Raw genomic sequence first — 17,612 nt, 5'->3', positions numbered from 1 at the left:
TAGAATTACTGCGTAGTATCAGTTTAAAATACAGCAACAGTCACAGTATGTGATAGGTGGAGACCTGAATGTAGATTTATCAAAGAATGGTAACCATGGTAAAGATAAGCGCTCTGATCTTATGTTTGAATTTATGGAACACTTGTTATTGGAATTTGACGTTAGTGGTAAATCTTACGTAAATCCAAGAGGTGATGATTGTACTGAAATTGACTATTTTTTTAAACCTTTGGCCAATGACTCTTTTGGTACAAGGATAGTGTTGAAGGATATGGCTACTAACTGTTCTGACCATTACCCTATAGCAATTGCTGCATATTGTTCATTCACAAAAGCTGAAAATAAAAAAAAGTGAAATGCTATACCCCAAGAATTAAATGGGATAAAATAGATAAGGAAGAATATGCAGCCATGATTACACAAAATCTTACATGACCTAAAATTCATGGACTTTAAGGATCTGGCAAGTTTTTCTAAGTTTATCATATCATTCATGGAAGTCATTAAAAATACCATGATGAATTTTAAAGCTAAACCCAAGAAACTGAATTCTAAACCAAAATTGAGAGTCTGGAATAAGGATATTTCTGAAGCACTTCAGCTGTTACGGAAATCATATAAAGCATGGAACGCAGGAGGTAGACCACGGGAACCAAATGACCCACGGTTTTATACAATGAAATTACATATGAAGTTATTTAGGTCTAAATGTAGGATTGAACGGGCAAGACGTAAGAAACTTGAGCAAGAAGAAATTCTGAACACTCGGTTCAAAGATCCAAAGTTGTTTAATAAACTGGTAAATAAGCAAAAATGTAAATCCTCTGATGATTTGGACTCACTACATGTAAATGGGTATGAATACAGTGGTACCACTTCTGTGATTGATGGTTTTTATGAACATTTCCAAACCCTAGCTGTTGAAAGTGAAGCTGAGAATTTTGACAGTGAATACCATAAAATGGTTGAAGAAGAAATTATCCAAATACAAGAGATTGTTTCTGATAAAAAAGTCAATCCTGTTAGTATGTGCGAACTGAAAATGCAATTTGTTCCCTTAATGTTGGCAAAGCCACTGACTTTTATGATTTGTCAATTGAAAGCATTAAGTTTGGCGGAGAAGATCTTCATGTGATGTTGCTTCAGATTATTAACTTTATTTTCGATAAGGGTGATGTTCCATCTGTTCTGAAAATTGGTGTCCTGTCTCCTGTCTACAAGAATAAGGGATCATGTAATGATGTGTCAAACTACAGGGGTATAACTGTTCTACCAGTGATCGTGAAAATTATAGAATCTATATTAAAGCAGCGTATAGCCCCATTGATTGACATCTGTCAAAGTCCGTATCAGCGTGGTTTTACAAAGAATACTTCTCCACTTCATGCAGCTATTATTGTTGAGGAAATTGCCAGGAACTCCAAAGATGACAATATCCCCATTGATTTTATTTTTCTGGATGCGAAATCTGCGTTTGATGTTGTATCCCATGACCATCTTCTACGCCGGATGTATCAAATTGGTATACAAGACAAACATTGGACACTTTTAAAGAGTCTTCATGAGGAAACTTCTAGTGTAGTTAAATGGCATAATAGGGTTACAGATGTCTTCAATGTGAAACAAGGAGTGAGACAAGGTGGAGTTTTAAGTGCAGATTTATATAAGGTTTATGTTAATCCCCTGTTGAAGATGTTAGAAGCAACTGAAACTGGTTCGCGCATTGGAACTGTCAGATGTAATGCCAGTGCATCATCATGTGCTGATGACATCACTCTAAATTCAGTTAATGATTCACGTCCCAAGTTGTAATCAGCACAGCTGAACATTTTAAACATGGAAAGAACAGCTATCAACCAAGAGAAAAGAGGACCCTAAGGTCATCCACACTAGGAAAAGTCACAAGAAAACAAACCTTTCAACTGATACAATACTGTTTCACAATAAGGAGATGTAAGAATGTTAAGTCTTTCTAACACATCTGGGGGATCAGAGGTCAGTGTTAAACAGTTAGCGCAACTAGTTGTGATAACGTTGATAAAACATGTTCAAAGGCTAGAAGGACAATATACGCGATTACTTTGCTTCAAGTTTCAACATGGTATAACTGGAAATTGGACCTTTGTTCAATGTTAACTAATACAGTTAATGTCAGTCCGGTATGTAAATTAATACGGTCTGTGATATTTGATAATTTCCAAGAAAAGACCTGGTATACATTATGGAGCTTTTATCAAAGGAAGACTCCTTGTAAACAGATTTTATCTATAACCAAACAATAACATGATTCTGCAGTCTATATTCCTGTCCGGATTATTTTTTAAACCGTTTAGAAGCACTAATACATTAAAAACAAACATTTGTTTAGGTTCAATAAATTTGTTTATCAAAACGACCATGTCAGTCGAAAAGCCTTGCTAAAAGAAACTGTTGTTAAATTCTATGGAATAGTATCAGTGGTTTTATTAAGATGATTTATTAGGAAATATTTTTGGTTTAAATGATCTCTACAAATATTGGTATGGACTAACTGTTGAACTAACAATTGCGAATGTTATCCAATGGAAAAAAAAGAATGTCAATAAGGTATAGTAAATGATAATATTGATAAGACAATATGACTCTGTTCACAAATTACAGTAAAAGTTTGAGTTCTTAAACTGCGAGTTATTTCATTACACTCTGGCAAAAACTCATCCTGTGTTTAGTATCCACTAAAACTATCTCATATATCACAAAGATTGATCTGGAATAAGATATTGCATCTGAAGCATACGTACAAATTACATAAGTAATGGAAGAGGAGTACAGGGATTACAAGCCAGGTTTTTGAAGGCATGTTGCATAGAGTTTATTTTGAGGTAAATGGGGTGGTGAACGGGAAGGTATCATCCTGACAAATGTGGAATGGGGTTCACCCAGAAAATTTGTGTACTAACAATCATTGTAGTGCATTCTGGTGCTATTCAGAATGGAGAATACATGTGGTATTTTCAGTGTTTATAAGCATCACTTAGCTTGGTAACAAAGAAAAGAATATTAGGTCATAAAAAATCCTGAGAGTTATTTTTGATGACAATTAAAGTTCAATCAATGTTAAGTATTGCGACTGAAAATGTCATTTCTAATTACTGTACTAAACAACACGATTTTATAGCACTGCACACAGATCTAATTTGTATTTTAAGTTATGTTGCTTCGATTTCTGCGAGTTTATTTGCTGAAAGACTTATCCATTTTAGTTCTGAAAATTGTCAACTGTTTCTCTGTACTACAGAATAAGATCATAATCTGAGACTGTCATCAGGGAAACGTTTTCCAGTATCGTGAAATGACTATTTAGCAGCGGATAGCCATTGATTGAAATTGTCCAGGTCCTCCGTGGTCATCTCTCCCTTCATGAGTATTATTGTTAAGGTCGCTGGCTCAAATCACATTCCCCTTTTATCATCGATTGGTGTGGTTCGCAGCCATCTTCTCGCGGATGATCAAATGGTATACAAGACATAACATTGGACACTTTTAAAGAGTCTTCATGAGGAAACTTCTAGTGTAGTTAAATGGCATAATAGGTTACAGATGTCTTCAATGTGAAACAAGGAGTGAGACAAGGTGGAGTTTTAAGTGCAGATTTATATAAGGTTTATGTTAATCCCCTGTTGAAGATGTTAGAAGCAACTGAAACTGGTTCGCGCATTGGAACTGTCAGATGTAATGCCAGTGCATCATCATGTGCTGATGACATCACTCTAAATTCAAGTTTAACTGATCACGCCCAAGTTTTAATCAGCACAGCTGAACAATTTTCAAACATGGAAATGTATACGCTTCAACCAAAGAAAACTGAAGCCCTAAGGGTACACCCTCGGAAATCCAAGAAAAACAATCTTTCAACTGGAACATATACTGTTTACAATAATGAGATTAAGAATGTTAAGTCTTCTACACATCTGGGGATCAAGAGGTCAGTTACAGTTAGCGCAACTAGTTGTGATAACGTTGATAACAACATTTCAAAGGCTAGAAGGACAATATACAGTTTTATGCCTTCAAGTTTACATGGTCATAATGGCTTGGACCTTTGTTCAATGTTACACTTAATACAGTTATATGTCAGTCCGGTATTAACTTACGGTCTTGAGATGATATTTCCAAAGAAAACAGACCTGGAACAGTTGGAGCTTTATCAAAGGAGACTCTTGAAACACATTTTATCTATACCAAACAATACCACTGATTCTGCAGTCTATATTCTGTCCGGATTTTTACCGGTTGAAGCACAAATACATAAAAAAACATTGGTTCTGTTCAATAACATTTGTTTACAAAACGACCAGTCAGTCGAAAAAGCCATTGCTAAAAGACAACTGTGTGTTAAATCTATGAAAAGTAACAGTTGGTTTATTGAGATTTATTAGGAAAATTTTCTGGTTATAATGATCTACCAAATATTGATGGACTACTTGAACATCCAATTCAGAAGTTATCATGGAAAAAGACTGTCAATAAGGTTGTAAATGAATATTGGAAAGACCAAATACTCTCTCTAGCAAGTTACAGTAAAAGTTTGAAGTTCTTAAACTGCGAGTTATTTCAACCTGGCAAACCTCATCCCTTGGTTAGGATTCCACTAAACTCATCTCATGATATCACAAGATTTCCTGTGAAATTGAAAATTGCATCTGGAACGTACATATTACAAAGTAATGGAGCAGTATCAGGGTTCTAGCCAGGTTTTTCTGAAGGCATGTTGCAGAAGGAGTTTTATTTTTGACGAGTAAAGGGGTGGGTGCGGGAGGGGTATCCCCTCCTGCATGGGGGGTATGGGGGTCACCCCAGAAAATTTTGTGTTACTACAACTCATTTTGGTGCATTCTGGTGCATTTCAGTGTGAAAAACATAGTGGTATTTTCAGTGATTAATAAGCATCATTTACATGTACAACAAGAAAAGATATTAGGTCATAAAAATCCTGTGGAGTTATTTGTTGAATGACAATTAAAAGTTCATCAATTTTAAGTTGCTAAAAATGTTCATTTACTAATTACTGTACATAAAACAACACAATTTTAGCACTGCACACAGATCTATTTGTATTTTAAAGTTTATGTCTTCTATTTCTGCGGAGTTTATTTGCTGAAAACTTATCCATTTTAAGTTTTTGAAAATGTCAACTGTTTGTTGTACATACATGTAAAACAACACAATCTGAGACTGTCATCCAGGGAAACGCTTGTTTCCATTTTGGATCAATGGCCATTTGGCGTGGCTGGGAGGGATTCTGAAATTGTGACCGGGGCCTCCGTGGCCGAGTGGTTAAGGTCGCTGGCTTCAAATCACTTGCCCCTCATCGATGTGGGTTGGAGCCTCACTCGGGGTGTTGAATTCTTCATGTGAGGTTCTTCATGTGAGGAAGCCATCCAGCTGGCTTACGGAAGGTCGGTGGTTCTACCAAAGTGTCGGTTCGTGTTGAAATAATGCACGGAGGGTACTTCAAACTTTTTCTCTACAAGTTCTATTTTGAAAGTGACGACAGAAAACATTAATTCTTGCATTGTCTTTTCGATATTCCGCACGAGAAAACACATTTCATACATGTGAAAAACATTAATATTACGGCGATAATTGTTCAAAAGCATTTTACCGTGTTGCACAATTTTCGACTTAATTCCTTACATGGTCTTTCCTTGATTGCGAAAAACATTCGGACGATAATTGTTGAATCATCTGTCATTATATCTAATAACATGTATAATCTTAAAACTTGCGAAAACAGTCACTTTCATGTACACATCACAAGATGCCGCCTGTCAAAGGATTTAAAGGCGGAGCTACAATGAAATTTACGTCACACGTTCCACATATAGGAAGCTGTCATTGGTTTATCGGTTATCTTAACTGGCATCGCTTTACCTAAACTATCGGGTAGCACGTGGAAGCTTTTCGAATACACTATCGGATTAATCGGGGTGTTTATTGGGATGATTTTATGACATGTCGCTTCGGAAATTAAGGGATGACGGGGGAAATAAGGGATGTCGAATATACAACTCAAAGTCTGAAGGCATGTCGCACGCGACAGGCGATAATAGCCTGGCGAGAACCTTGAGTATTTAACCAAAATCAGATTAATCCTGTCTGCCTCATGTGTAACGAAGAGTCTGAGACATTGAAACATTTTATACTTCGTTGTGATTATTTACAACCCATTCGTCAACCTATTGGCTGCGATATTGAATTTGAATTTAACTCTCTGCAACTTAAGCAACAATGGTGTAACCTGGTCATTGAAGAAAAGTTACAAGTTATTATTGACTGTACACATCTGTTTCACGGTGTGAAACTGGAAAGACTTGCAAAACTAGAATTTCAGTGTAAGAGATTGATATGTGCCCTGCATAGTAATCGTTATAGGCAGTATACTATTATTAATAAACCTAAAAGAAAGTACCCTGACATCCTAGCTTCCGGTGAGAAACCACCATAGAAATTTTTTCCTTTACTTGAGAATTGAAACAAGCAATCATATACATGTACAATTTTGGTGGATGTGCTTATTCTTGGGTGTTGGATTAACCAAAATCAGGGAACTTTGTGGACAGCTTATTATTATTATTGATATTGACACGTGAATTCACGGTTCTTCCATACGGGAGGATAAAGACAAAGAAGAAGAAGAAGATAGCCATTGGATATCTTCAACGTTGAGCTCTGCCAGGCACTCCCAGCACCTCCCTATAGGAATTATCACTGTGACGTCACGCATTAACATCTGTTTACCCTGCTTATATCAATTCATAACTGGAGCACTACTATCCGAATACTCTGCAAGTATTGTCTGTCTAAGATTTTAAAATCTGCTCACCAAATAAGACTACTGCCCCGAAGATGAACTTCTTCTTGTGCCTCTTAACAAAGTTCCAGATTTTATACAACATTATGGGTTCTTTCAATCAGATTACATACTGTCAAATAATCCAGCAAATGTGCCCTAAAAAATGAGTTGTTGTTGTTGTAGCACAGCCTTCCTGAGCAGTGACCACTAAATCTCACTAAAAGGTCACAACAAACAGGTAAATAGTTTTCCCTATATATTCTATATAAAACTGACATTTTTTAAAGAGCTACCAAACAGTAGACCCATTTCAGAGAACAAATCCTTACCTCATTTTAAAGACTTATGATAAAACTGATATAAAATGATGAGAAAAGTAGGGGTCATGTAGATTCTATCTTCTAAGAGAGATTTCTCTTGTCACATTTGCTTACAGTAAAATCACATCAAAACCACACTGCTGTGACCTAGAAGTACTACTCATACTAAAATTGAGGTTCACTTCACCAAATACAACCTCCTCTCCCATTTTCCTACCAAATGTCAAATATACATCCACAATGACATTTAACCAGAAACTAGCTTTAATTTAGACCTCTGTTGCCATGCCAAGTGAAAAATTAGTGTTCAAAAACCTGTCCACCATTACGCGATTAGACCGTGCTAGACCAGATGGCTCCCACGCTGCTTCCTTAACTATAGTTAGGCCTAAATCTATGTATACGAATACGCACGCTGCGTGCAAGTTATCGCTTTTGTAAAAGTAAAGGTAAAGTGGATTCTCATACATAAAACAAATATACTACTTGTGATAACTGACTTCTTTCAAGCAATTATCTATATATTATTCTTTTCCTCAATCAGCCCAATCAACATTAAGTTGACAAATCAGTATTAACACCTTTCAATCAGTCTGAGCATCGACTGTAAAAGTGATTAATCATAATTAACACCTTTTTAAATACCCTTTCATAATTAATAAGTGTTAAAGCAGGATGGTATCGTGATTGACACGTATTTTTTGCAATTTGCACGAACATTATAATAAAGGAAGAAAACCAGACTCGTGTCTATATAAATTTATCAAAAATGAATAAGATAACTTCGTTAAAGCTACAACTAATTTAATATAACATATAACAAAAGTATAAAGTACCGACGGATGATCATGTTTATTACAGTGAAAGTAATCTTTACTAGCTCCATTATGTGTCTCTGTCGCTTATCCATTAATTGATAAACAGTTAATATTAGTGGAGCAGGATATTGCAAAAATACTTCAGTTGATGATACAAGCATCAAATTTACAGGACAGTAACTACCTGGCATGCGCTTTAACATAAGATCAAGGGCCACTTGAAATAATGTCGTTTTCAAGATGGCCGCCGCAAAAACAAAATGGCCGCCAGTTTGTATTTACTTTTCATTACTTTATTTGAGGCAAGCATGTAATACATTAAAACTATAGCATTTTTATACCCCCAGCATCTACTGATGCCGGAGGCATATAGTGGTTGTCCTGTCCGTCCATCTGTCCGTTTGTTCGTCCGTCCGTTCGTCCACACGAGGTTAACCAGATGGGACCGTTTCGTCTTGCATCAATACCCCTTACTAGAATGATTTGATACTAATAAAGATGTAACCTGTGACCATTCCTCATCTTCAGACATCACCTGACTTCAGTTTGACCTTGACCTTGACCTCGTTTTGGACTTAGGTTGCTTTATATGGGCCATCTCTTGGTTAGCCAAACGGGACCGTTTCGTCTAGCATCAATACCCATTACAAGAATGAATTGATACAAATACAGATGTAAACTGTGACCATTCCTCATCTTCAAACATCACCTGGCCTCAGTTTGACATTGACCTCGTTTTGGACTTAGGTGCAAAATCTACCGACAAAGATGCCACTGGGGGCATCAAGCGTTTATTGAACGCAGCTCCTTGGTTTTATTTATACACTTTCGTTTCAGTTTAGAACAAAATATCAGTCTGTAGTATTCATATTCTTTTAATTTGTAATCAATTTTGTATGACTAAGCTCATGGCTTTAGACATCTCAACAATTAAGTTTTTATAACTTGCAGTTTTGTTTTCGAACAATGGTAAAAACATTCAATGCAATAAATTAACGTCGTTAGAAAATGCGTGTTATAAAAACCACGAGGGGATAGAGAAATAGGACAGCGTGAGCACTTGCACAGTCAAGAGCAACGTTTTCTTATAAGGCAAACCTTAAGAAACTATTTCTGTTGATTTACTATACCCATGAAACTATACACATCGGAAGTCGTGTTCTAACCGAAACAAAATAATATGCATATAGTGCATTTAGTCATTTTCCTAACAGTTGCAACATAAAATTGTTGTGCCACACCTTTGAAGGACCTGGAAGCATTCGGATATAACCGACAATTCCATCCGATAAGGGATCCACACATTGTTCTGCTCCAGCCATCCCAAGTTTGATGGAGGCGGCAGTTGCTGCATGGTAACAGCTGCTTTACCCCAGACATGGCCTGCCTGAAAAATTGCTCGCTTGGTGAATTGTTTCAGAGCACCTTTTGTTGGTGGAATCGCATTATACGCTCTTTGTTTCCGGGCAAATATATAAAGTCGAACTTCATCCATCTTGCATGTCGTGCTTGATCGAGCATACAATATAACTAAAAAAATTTCCAATGTATCCATTTCCTACTCAGTTATTTTGTATTTGGCAACACTGAGACTATGGAATACTTTGAACTATAGCTGTTTCACAAACATTCTATTCCTGCCATGCAGATTTCTTGCCCTAGCCGACAAATGCGGAAACAGTGTCGTAACAGGTAAAAACAAGGAACAATGGCAATGCCACTAAGTGAGGACCAAGTAAGCAAGCCACAAAACATCAATACACTGCCATAGGAAGAACTAACTAATAATTGTAATTTGGTTTCCTATCAATTAGGCATGCTTTGCATGAACAAATACACAATTATCGGCTTCTTCGTGGTTACATGGAGCAAGCGCATTTCTGTTTCTATATAAATTGCAAACAACATCGGCACCTTTTGTTGCTATGATCATTTTATTGGTTTGCACAGTTATCTTTATACCCCGAGATATCTAGGGGCTATTCTGGATTCCGGTTCGTCCTTCTGTATACGGAATTTGTCTGTGCTATTTCTCAGCAATTATTTGCCAGTTTTCAATCAAACCTCGTAATTATTTTCAGTACAAAGCCAAGTTACGCATGTGCGAAGCGGGTACCATTTGGATGATTTTTTCACTTAGTTATGGTCCTTTATTTTTCTTCTTTTATATGTATATGGAAAACTTCTGTCCGCGCTTATCAAACCTTGCAATTATCGTTCGTACCAAGTCAAGTTTGAATTATTTTTTACATAGCTATAGCCCTGTATTATTTTTTTTTTCTAAAGCTATATGTATATAGAAAAAAATGTCCGCGCTACGTATCAGTCATTGTATGCCCGACTTTTATCACACCTTGTTATTACTATTATCAATGGTACCAAGTGTAGTTATGCATGTGCAAAACACGTTCCATTTAAATGATTTTTGACTAAGTTGTTGCCCTTTATTTGTTTCAAATACGAACAGAGTTACATTGGATTTTTTACCATACTTTATATGTTAAGTATAACTAGTTGATGACCCTTGGTGATATAATAAAATAAAAAGGTCTCCAAACACGACATAAACGAAAATGCTGCAGGCTTGATTTGATTTGTGGTTATGGAGCCTGATATCACAGAAACTGCCAAAAGACAAGATTAAAAAGCAGATTACATGGTCCCTTATCCATGAGCTTGACCTACTGACTTAATTTCTTTTTTTTTTTTTTTAAGATATTGCCATAAAATTCAAACAACTTGTACAGTTTTGAACAAACATTTCAAAACTGATTTTCAGTGACCTTGATCTTGATCTACTTTCTTATTTTTAAGGTTTCTCCCTGTACAATATACAAAGCAATGTATCATATGTTCAATAACCCTGTTCCTCTGACAATAAGCTGATGTATGGGGGTATTCATCACCATTAGTGATGCGTCTTGTTTTATCCGCACGAAAACTAAATAGTTTAGTTTTATTTTCAACGCATCTAAGAAAGCTATTCAATAGTTTAGGAGGTCTTCTTTTCGACATTATTAAGAGTTTGAAATAGAACATAAACAAAAGCACAGATACGCAAACTTACAATGATATATTCAAATTTGGTATCTGTTAATACAAAGTATGTACTATTATAATTTGAAGGCCAATCAACCAAAGCCATGGCCGGACCACTTTTTTGGCCGAGCATGATATCGGCCTTTCCAGGCTCAAAATTATTTGTTGTGTATACCTTGCATTCATGTGTGATAAATGCTTTTATGGTATTCTTTAATATAATTATGCTTTTCATCTTACCATGGATTAAAAAAATATAAATTTATTTGTCTGAAAATTAAGGTAAAAATACTGACTGATTAAATTGCAATATAAGAAAGCTTATTTGAGATAAAGGGAGATAATTCCATAAAAAAATATGTAGAATGTAGATGATAAATGTAATGAAGGGAGGTAATAAAATATTGTGAAGTTATTAGTCTTCATTTCTTTGATGAGCTAATCAATTGTTTTACATTTTGGTTTATTAACTACAAGTATGACCTAACATGTGTACCTGTCCTGAAGGAAAAGAAAATAGGTTGTTTGATGTCCTTGTACTGTTAACTTGTTCCTGTATTTGTTTACATTTCATGTCTGAATGAAATGAAGAAACAGACTGGGGTATCCCGGGAAAATACCTAAGTTTATTTTTATATCAGCAAATTTGATGAGATAGTCATTCAGGAGTTGTCTATCCTATTTCCAAAAATGCTATGGTGACTAAATTTTTTGGAGTAAATATCTCTTTTAAAAAATAACACACAGCATTTTTATATTGTATATATATTATCTGATGCACTTAGCAATATATATTTGGAGTCAAAATGTTAAAAATTCCGGTTTTAATTTTTTAATTACAATGACTATATTAAGGCCACCGCCTGATGGGACTCACAGAGGGGTCGAAATAGTTGTTTTATTTTGTATTGGCTGACACTCAGAAGTGAAATACATCAACATTCATTGGGCAAATGTCGGATAGTTATCCTTGAAAACTTTTATAAAATTGACTGAAAATCTTAATGGAAAATTCTTTCAAGATGCAAGGAAAACGCACTTATGGACATCCCAAATCTTAAAATTTTTCTCGGGGGAGACCAAAACCCCCCTTACGAGAGTGGAAAACCCCCTCTCCTGCTCTCCCCCCCCCCCCACCCCCCGCTCCTGTCTTCGCACTCGCGGGACGCCTTCGACGTCCCATGGCCGGACCACTTTTTCGAAGCCGGCGACGGCCCTGCAATGGACTATCCTTTTACCGCCTTCAATATATTTTTTAACATTTTGCTGTATGGGATACGATTTGTTTTGGTCTTTTTGATACATATACGTATTGAAGATGTCACTGAACCCCATGCTGAGTAACATGACATTATGAACTATATCAGTGTGCCCTTGTAGTGTTTGTAGTTCATTCTATAGAATCATTACACATATCATTTAGTTAAAGATTTTGTTTCAGCTGATAAGCAATAGTTCAGTATTGCCATGATTTTGTGACTGTTTCTCAGTGAAACAAAGCAAGAAATGAAGGATAGAACAGAGAAGAGATTGAAAAGAAGAGACGTCCATATAAACCATATTAGCTTATTTCAGGCCAATATCATAATAATATGCTTTCAGATTTATCTGGGACCAGGATCTAATCAATAGTCGATGGTTATAGCACTGAAAATAGAAGACCCAAACTTGGCCGTGATAAGAACGTTATCTAAAAGTCTGGCGGTCATTTTAAAGATGGCGCCTTTCTTAAATGGGTCGATATTTGGAAAAGGCAATATTAAATATAAAACTATCAGCCTATGGGAACGAACTGATAGGGAAAAACATGTTACATCCCAACAAATATGATATTTTAGAAACTTACAGATCCTGATTATATGACAAATGCCTCAATTCTGGCAGCCATTTGAAATTTGGAGGCCATCTTGAAAATGGATGATTTTTAGATGGCCCTCGATCATTTTTGGCCATATGATGAACATTTAGTGTAAATTTCATACTTGTATCATCAAGTGAAGTATTTCCTTAGATTTTCTCACTAAGCTGCTCCACTATATATGCTGTTTCGTAACTCTTCTTTTATTCTTATTATAAATATGTAACACAAGATACAAGATACAAGAAGATTTATTTAACGTCGGATAAGTATAAAACATATAACACTAGCTTAAAGCTATTTTCCGACAAACACATGTAAATAAGCCAAACATAAGTAAAACAGCTGTAATAAAAAAAACACTGTATTTACCGAATCACCTATTTTCTTAAGCTTTAATTTACAAGTGAATTTATCTTTAATTTTAAAGTATAAAGCTCAAATTGTTTTAAAGATTTAAAAGCCTGTCATAATTTTAGAGAAAAATGCAGACATTTAGAAATTCTAAGCCATAATGAGAATATATGGAAGCACAAAACTGCATCGCAGAAGCTATCATGTATAAAAGGTAATTTCAGTGCTAAAATCTGAGAAAATTAATTAAACAATTAATATTCCTTGTAGTGCTGGAATAAGAGACATTTGTGTGTCTAAAAGAAGTCAAAGGATATTTATACGAAGTCTTCAGTAGCGGCCAAGACGTGGAATAAAGAATACAGAATGTCACACAAATAGGAGTTAACAGATGATACCATTGATTAACATGGCGGGTACCAACAGGACTTATAGATACAGTCGCCGGCTATCTTTTACTAAATATAGTAAGTGGGTCACTCGACTCGGGCAGGTTTTTAGCTCACCTGTCACATAGTGACAAGGTGAGCTTTTGTGATCACCCTTCGTCCGTCGTCCGTCGTCTGTGCGTCCGTCAGTCCGTCCGTCCGTCCGTCCGTCCGTCAACAATTTCTTGTCTGCACAATAGTGGTTTCATTTATGATTTTATTTTAACCAGACTTGCACACAACTTGTATCACCATAAGATCTCGATTCCTTTCTTGAACCGGCCAGATCCCATTATGGGTTCCAGAGTTATGGCCCCTGAAAGGGCCAAATTTAGCTATTTTGACCTTGTCTGCACAATAGCAGCTTTATTTATGATATGATTTTTACCAAACTTGCACACAACTTGTATCACCATAAGATCTTGGTTCCTTTCTTGAACTGGCCAGATTCCATTATGGGTTCCAGAGTTATGGCCCCTGAAAGGGCCAAAATTAGCTATTTTGACCTTGTCTGCACAATAGCAGCTTCATTTATGATTTGATTTTAACCAAACTTGCACACAACTTGTATCACCATAAGATCTTGGTTCCTTTCTTAAACCGGCCAGATTCCATTATGGGTTCCAGAGTTATGGCCCCTGAAAGGGCCAGAATTAGCTATTTTGACCTTGTCTGCACAATAGCAGCTTCATTTATGATTTGATTTTAATCAGACTTGCACAAAACTTGTGTCACCATAAGATCTCGGTTCCTTTTTTAAACCGACCAGATCCCTTAATGGGTTCCAGAGTTATGGCCCCTGAAAGGTCCAAAATTGGCTATTTTGGCTTTTGCAGCCATATATTTACTTCATTTATGGTTTTATTTGATACAAACTTCCAAAATATCTTCAACAACAATAGATCTTGAATTCCATGACAAATCAGATCCAATCTTAGGTTCCAGAGTTATTTTATATCTGATTACCTCCCCTGATTGTAATCAAAATGGATTTATATCAGTAAGAACTTATAGGACTTATTTGAAATTTCATTATTGTCATAAGTTGGACTGAGCCAATCAGGGTAGATAACTATGGACTGATTTTATGTCAAATTACCTCCCTTTATTTCAAATTAAAATGGGTATTTCTCCGTAACTAATGAAGATACTGATCTGAAATTTCATTTATGTCAACAGATTTATTTGGCAGATCCTTATTTTGTTCACTTACAATAATTTGTTTTTTTTAATTACTTCCCTTTTACATTACTATAAATAGCTTATTTTTAGTAACTTTTTTATTATTGGCCATAGGGAAAAACCAAGACCACTTTTCTGTGGTACAACATGGATGGTACCTCCAATTTTTAGGTGTATTTTGACATATCTGTACCTTGTAAGCATTTTTTTTTCTTTTTGGTTAAATTTCTTCCCTTTGTTGTTCCTGTCCTTTGGACTTAGATATTTTTTCTGAGGACCTTCTTGTCCTCAAGTGCAATGATAACAGGTGAGCGATATAGGGCCATCATGGCCCTCTTGTTTGCTTATAACTTTAATGCATTACTTCAGGCACAGGCGGACACATTGGAGTACCATCGGCCTTCCGCAAGCCAGCTGTAGGAGCAGTTTCAAAGTAGGGATAAAAACCAGGAGAGAAAAAGGCGTGGGGTGTGGGGTTGGGGGTCTCAGATATCGCAGTTGGAGGTACGGGGTCCTCCTCCAGGAAAGTTCAAGTTCTATATTTCAAACGCTAAATCTTACATTCTTACGAGTTTCAGAGAAAGAAATCTATCATAAACTGAAGTTTGACACGTGTTTGTGTCGATTTTACCTAAAGGATAGGAGGTATTCTGAACTCAATTTTTCGTTATAGAAATTGTGCTTTTTTGTGTATGACAACATTTTCAATAAATGGTCATGTTATTTTTAGAAAATGTTGTAACATTTCTGTATGGAAGTGTAGGGGATGTGGACGGGGTGTACGGTCCGGCTGTCCTTGAGAGAAAAGTTTAAAACTTGTGGACGCAAGCTCCTGAATGCTAGAAAGTTTTAACACTGCAATATTATCGTCATTTAGTCATTTAGTCTAGATTTGAATTATATAATGGAAAACCAAATAAGTAGGAATTTTATTAGTGTGTGAGACGCTTCTTCTTATATCAAAACCCGTTTTTTATGGGGATGTGGTTTACAAACTTCGTAAGATTTTGGGTCATGGCAATTTTCCAATAGTATTAAGTTATTAAACGTTTTATTAAAAGAGGTGATGGTGTTCAACCCTTTTACAGTTTGGACGCTACGCTTTCCTCTTTGATTGTGTCTGACGGAACAGGTAGAGGACTCTATGACAGGTAGATCTCATCGGGACCGAGCTATTCTGGCTTGTTTCGTCAGACCCTTAAGGGTGTTTTTCTTGTTGCCCTGTCTTCTGCAAAGGCATCGAGTACATGCTTTTAAGGTTCTTAAGGATTGCTTTTATATAAATATACAAGGGCCTTTTTGTGTTTTACATTCTGTTGCCTTTGCGTATGTTAGGGTTTCCCCTGGCGGGGATAACTTTTAATTACACTGTCCTGTGACCTTGAAACATGGTGGGGGTAAGGGTGAGGCTAGGTGCACCATAAACCGGTTTAAGCTCCCCAGTGGTGGTTTTGCCACTGACCGTTCCAAGGCGGTGTCCCACTGTGTTCCTTTATTTGTTCGCTTTTTCCTTGTGTGTTTACTTTGTGTGTGTGTTGGTCTTGTGCGCGTCCGCGTGCTGGGTTTACGTTTGGGGATGCTGCGGGTTTAGAACGTGGCTTTCCCTGTTGGATATTCATCCTTGTTTTTTGGAAGTAGTTCGATAGATGGTTTTGAATATTTCTGAATTCTAGTGGTCTTTTAGGAATAAAAAATATCAGTAATACTGTATATAATATCGTTCATGTATTGAAATTATTGATATACATGTGACATAAGTTTTATAAAAGGGAACTAATTAAAAGTAATTTCCACCACCAGAGAATGATGTTGTTAAAGTCAATAGAGCATGTAGATGGATGGCGGAAACAGATTCCGTACTGCGCGGATGCACAGGCTGGTCTGGATCCATGCTGGTCGCAAATGCACTATGTTGGTTTTCTCACGGTGCGGCTCATTTAATATTTTTGATATGACCATTTAAATATATCTGAAGCAAAATGGACAGCTCTTATATTGACAATCTTTCATTAGATTAAAGACTGAAATGCGAATGTTGCAGTTACAGTTAAAACTACAGAATTACAACATATTTGTCCAAACCTTCCCTTAGTTTTGTTACTGCTCACCGTTTCTATTAGCACAGTTAGCACGTTCATGTGTCTTTACATATAAAGATATTGTTCTCACTTAACAACCCCACATACCATTGCTGCCTTTTGAATTTCAAAGGGACTGTTCATTTAATATCCAGCTTTATTTTTTACTGGAAATATCACAATGGCAACCAGGTAATCATTCATCATACAGATTTTTTTCTACTTCAAGTATAATGCAAGCAGCAGAAATGACTAAGATTAATTAACATCAATCATTTTATCTTTAACGCATGAAGAAGTCATGTAGGAAAAATGCCAGACAGTGAGATGTCCGTTTGTATTTTGAATTTTGTTCTATCAGTAGATTTCTTTTTAATTTACAACTGTTATGTCATTTTAAATAAAACACCCTCTACATGTTGTATATCTGAAGATGTATATCTATGATTTTATTTCTGTAGACTTACAACACGACAACAAATTCAGAAGAATGGTGTGAAAATTCTTGTCATTGGACATGACAAAGTTGGTAAAACCACGATCATCAATAAGCTTTGTGAAATTCTTTCAAACGTATTCTCGGGTGAAGTGGAAACCTTCAAATTTCTGGAAGCATCACTCTTCGATATGCCAAACCTACGTACACTTACCATTGAAACAGCAAATGCATTCATTCTCACGTATGCCGTTGATAATGACG

At 36.1% G+C, this 17,612-nt stretch overlaps 1 protein-coding gene across 1 annotated transcript in view; it reads right to left on the bottom strand.

Annotated features, from left to right (window-relative positions):
• The window catches only part of LOC123525232 (peroxisomal biogenesis factor 3-like), a 159,631-nt gene that overhangs the window by 59,339 nt on the left and 82,680 nt on the right, over positions 1–17,612 (bottom strand). Inside the window, exon 2 of the mRNA XM_045304103.2 lies at positions 6,866–6,993. Coding sequence (XP_045160038.2) covers positions 6,866–6,938 — 73 coding nt within the window. The 5' untranslated portion in view covers positions 6,939–6,993. The remainder of the gene's footprint in view (positions 1–6,865; positions 6,994–17,612) is intronic.

The sequence above is a fragment of the Mercenaria mercenaria genome, chromosome 3 (assembly GCF_021730395.1).
Source record: "Mercenaria mercenaria strain notata chromosome 3, MADL_Memer_1, whole genome shotgun sequence".
Taxonomy (NCBI): Eukaryota; Metazoa; Mollusca; class Bivalvia; order Venerida; family Veneridae; genus Mercenaria; species Mercenaria mercenaria.
The sequence above is the reverse complement of the archived record's forward strand: the minus strand, read 5'-3'. Positions and strand labels throughout refer to the sequence as shown.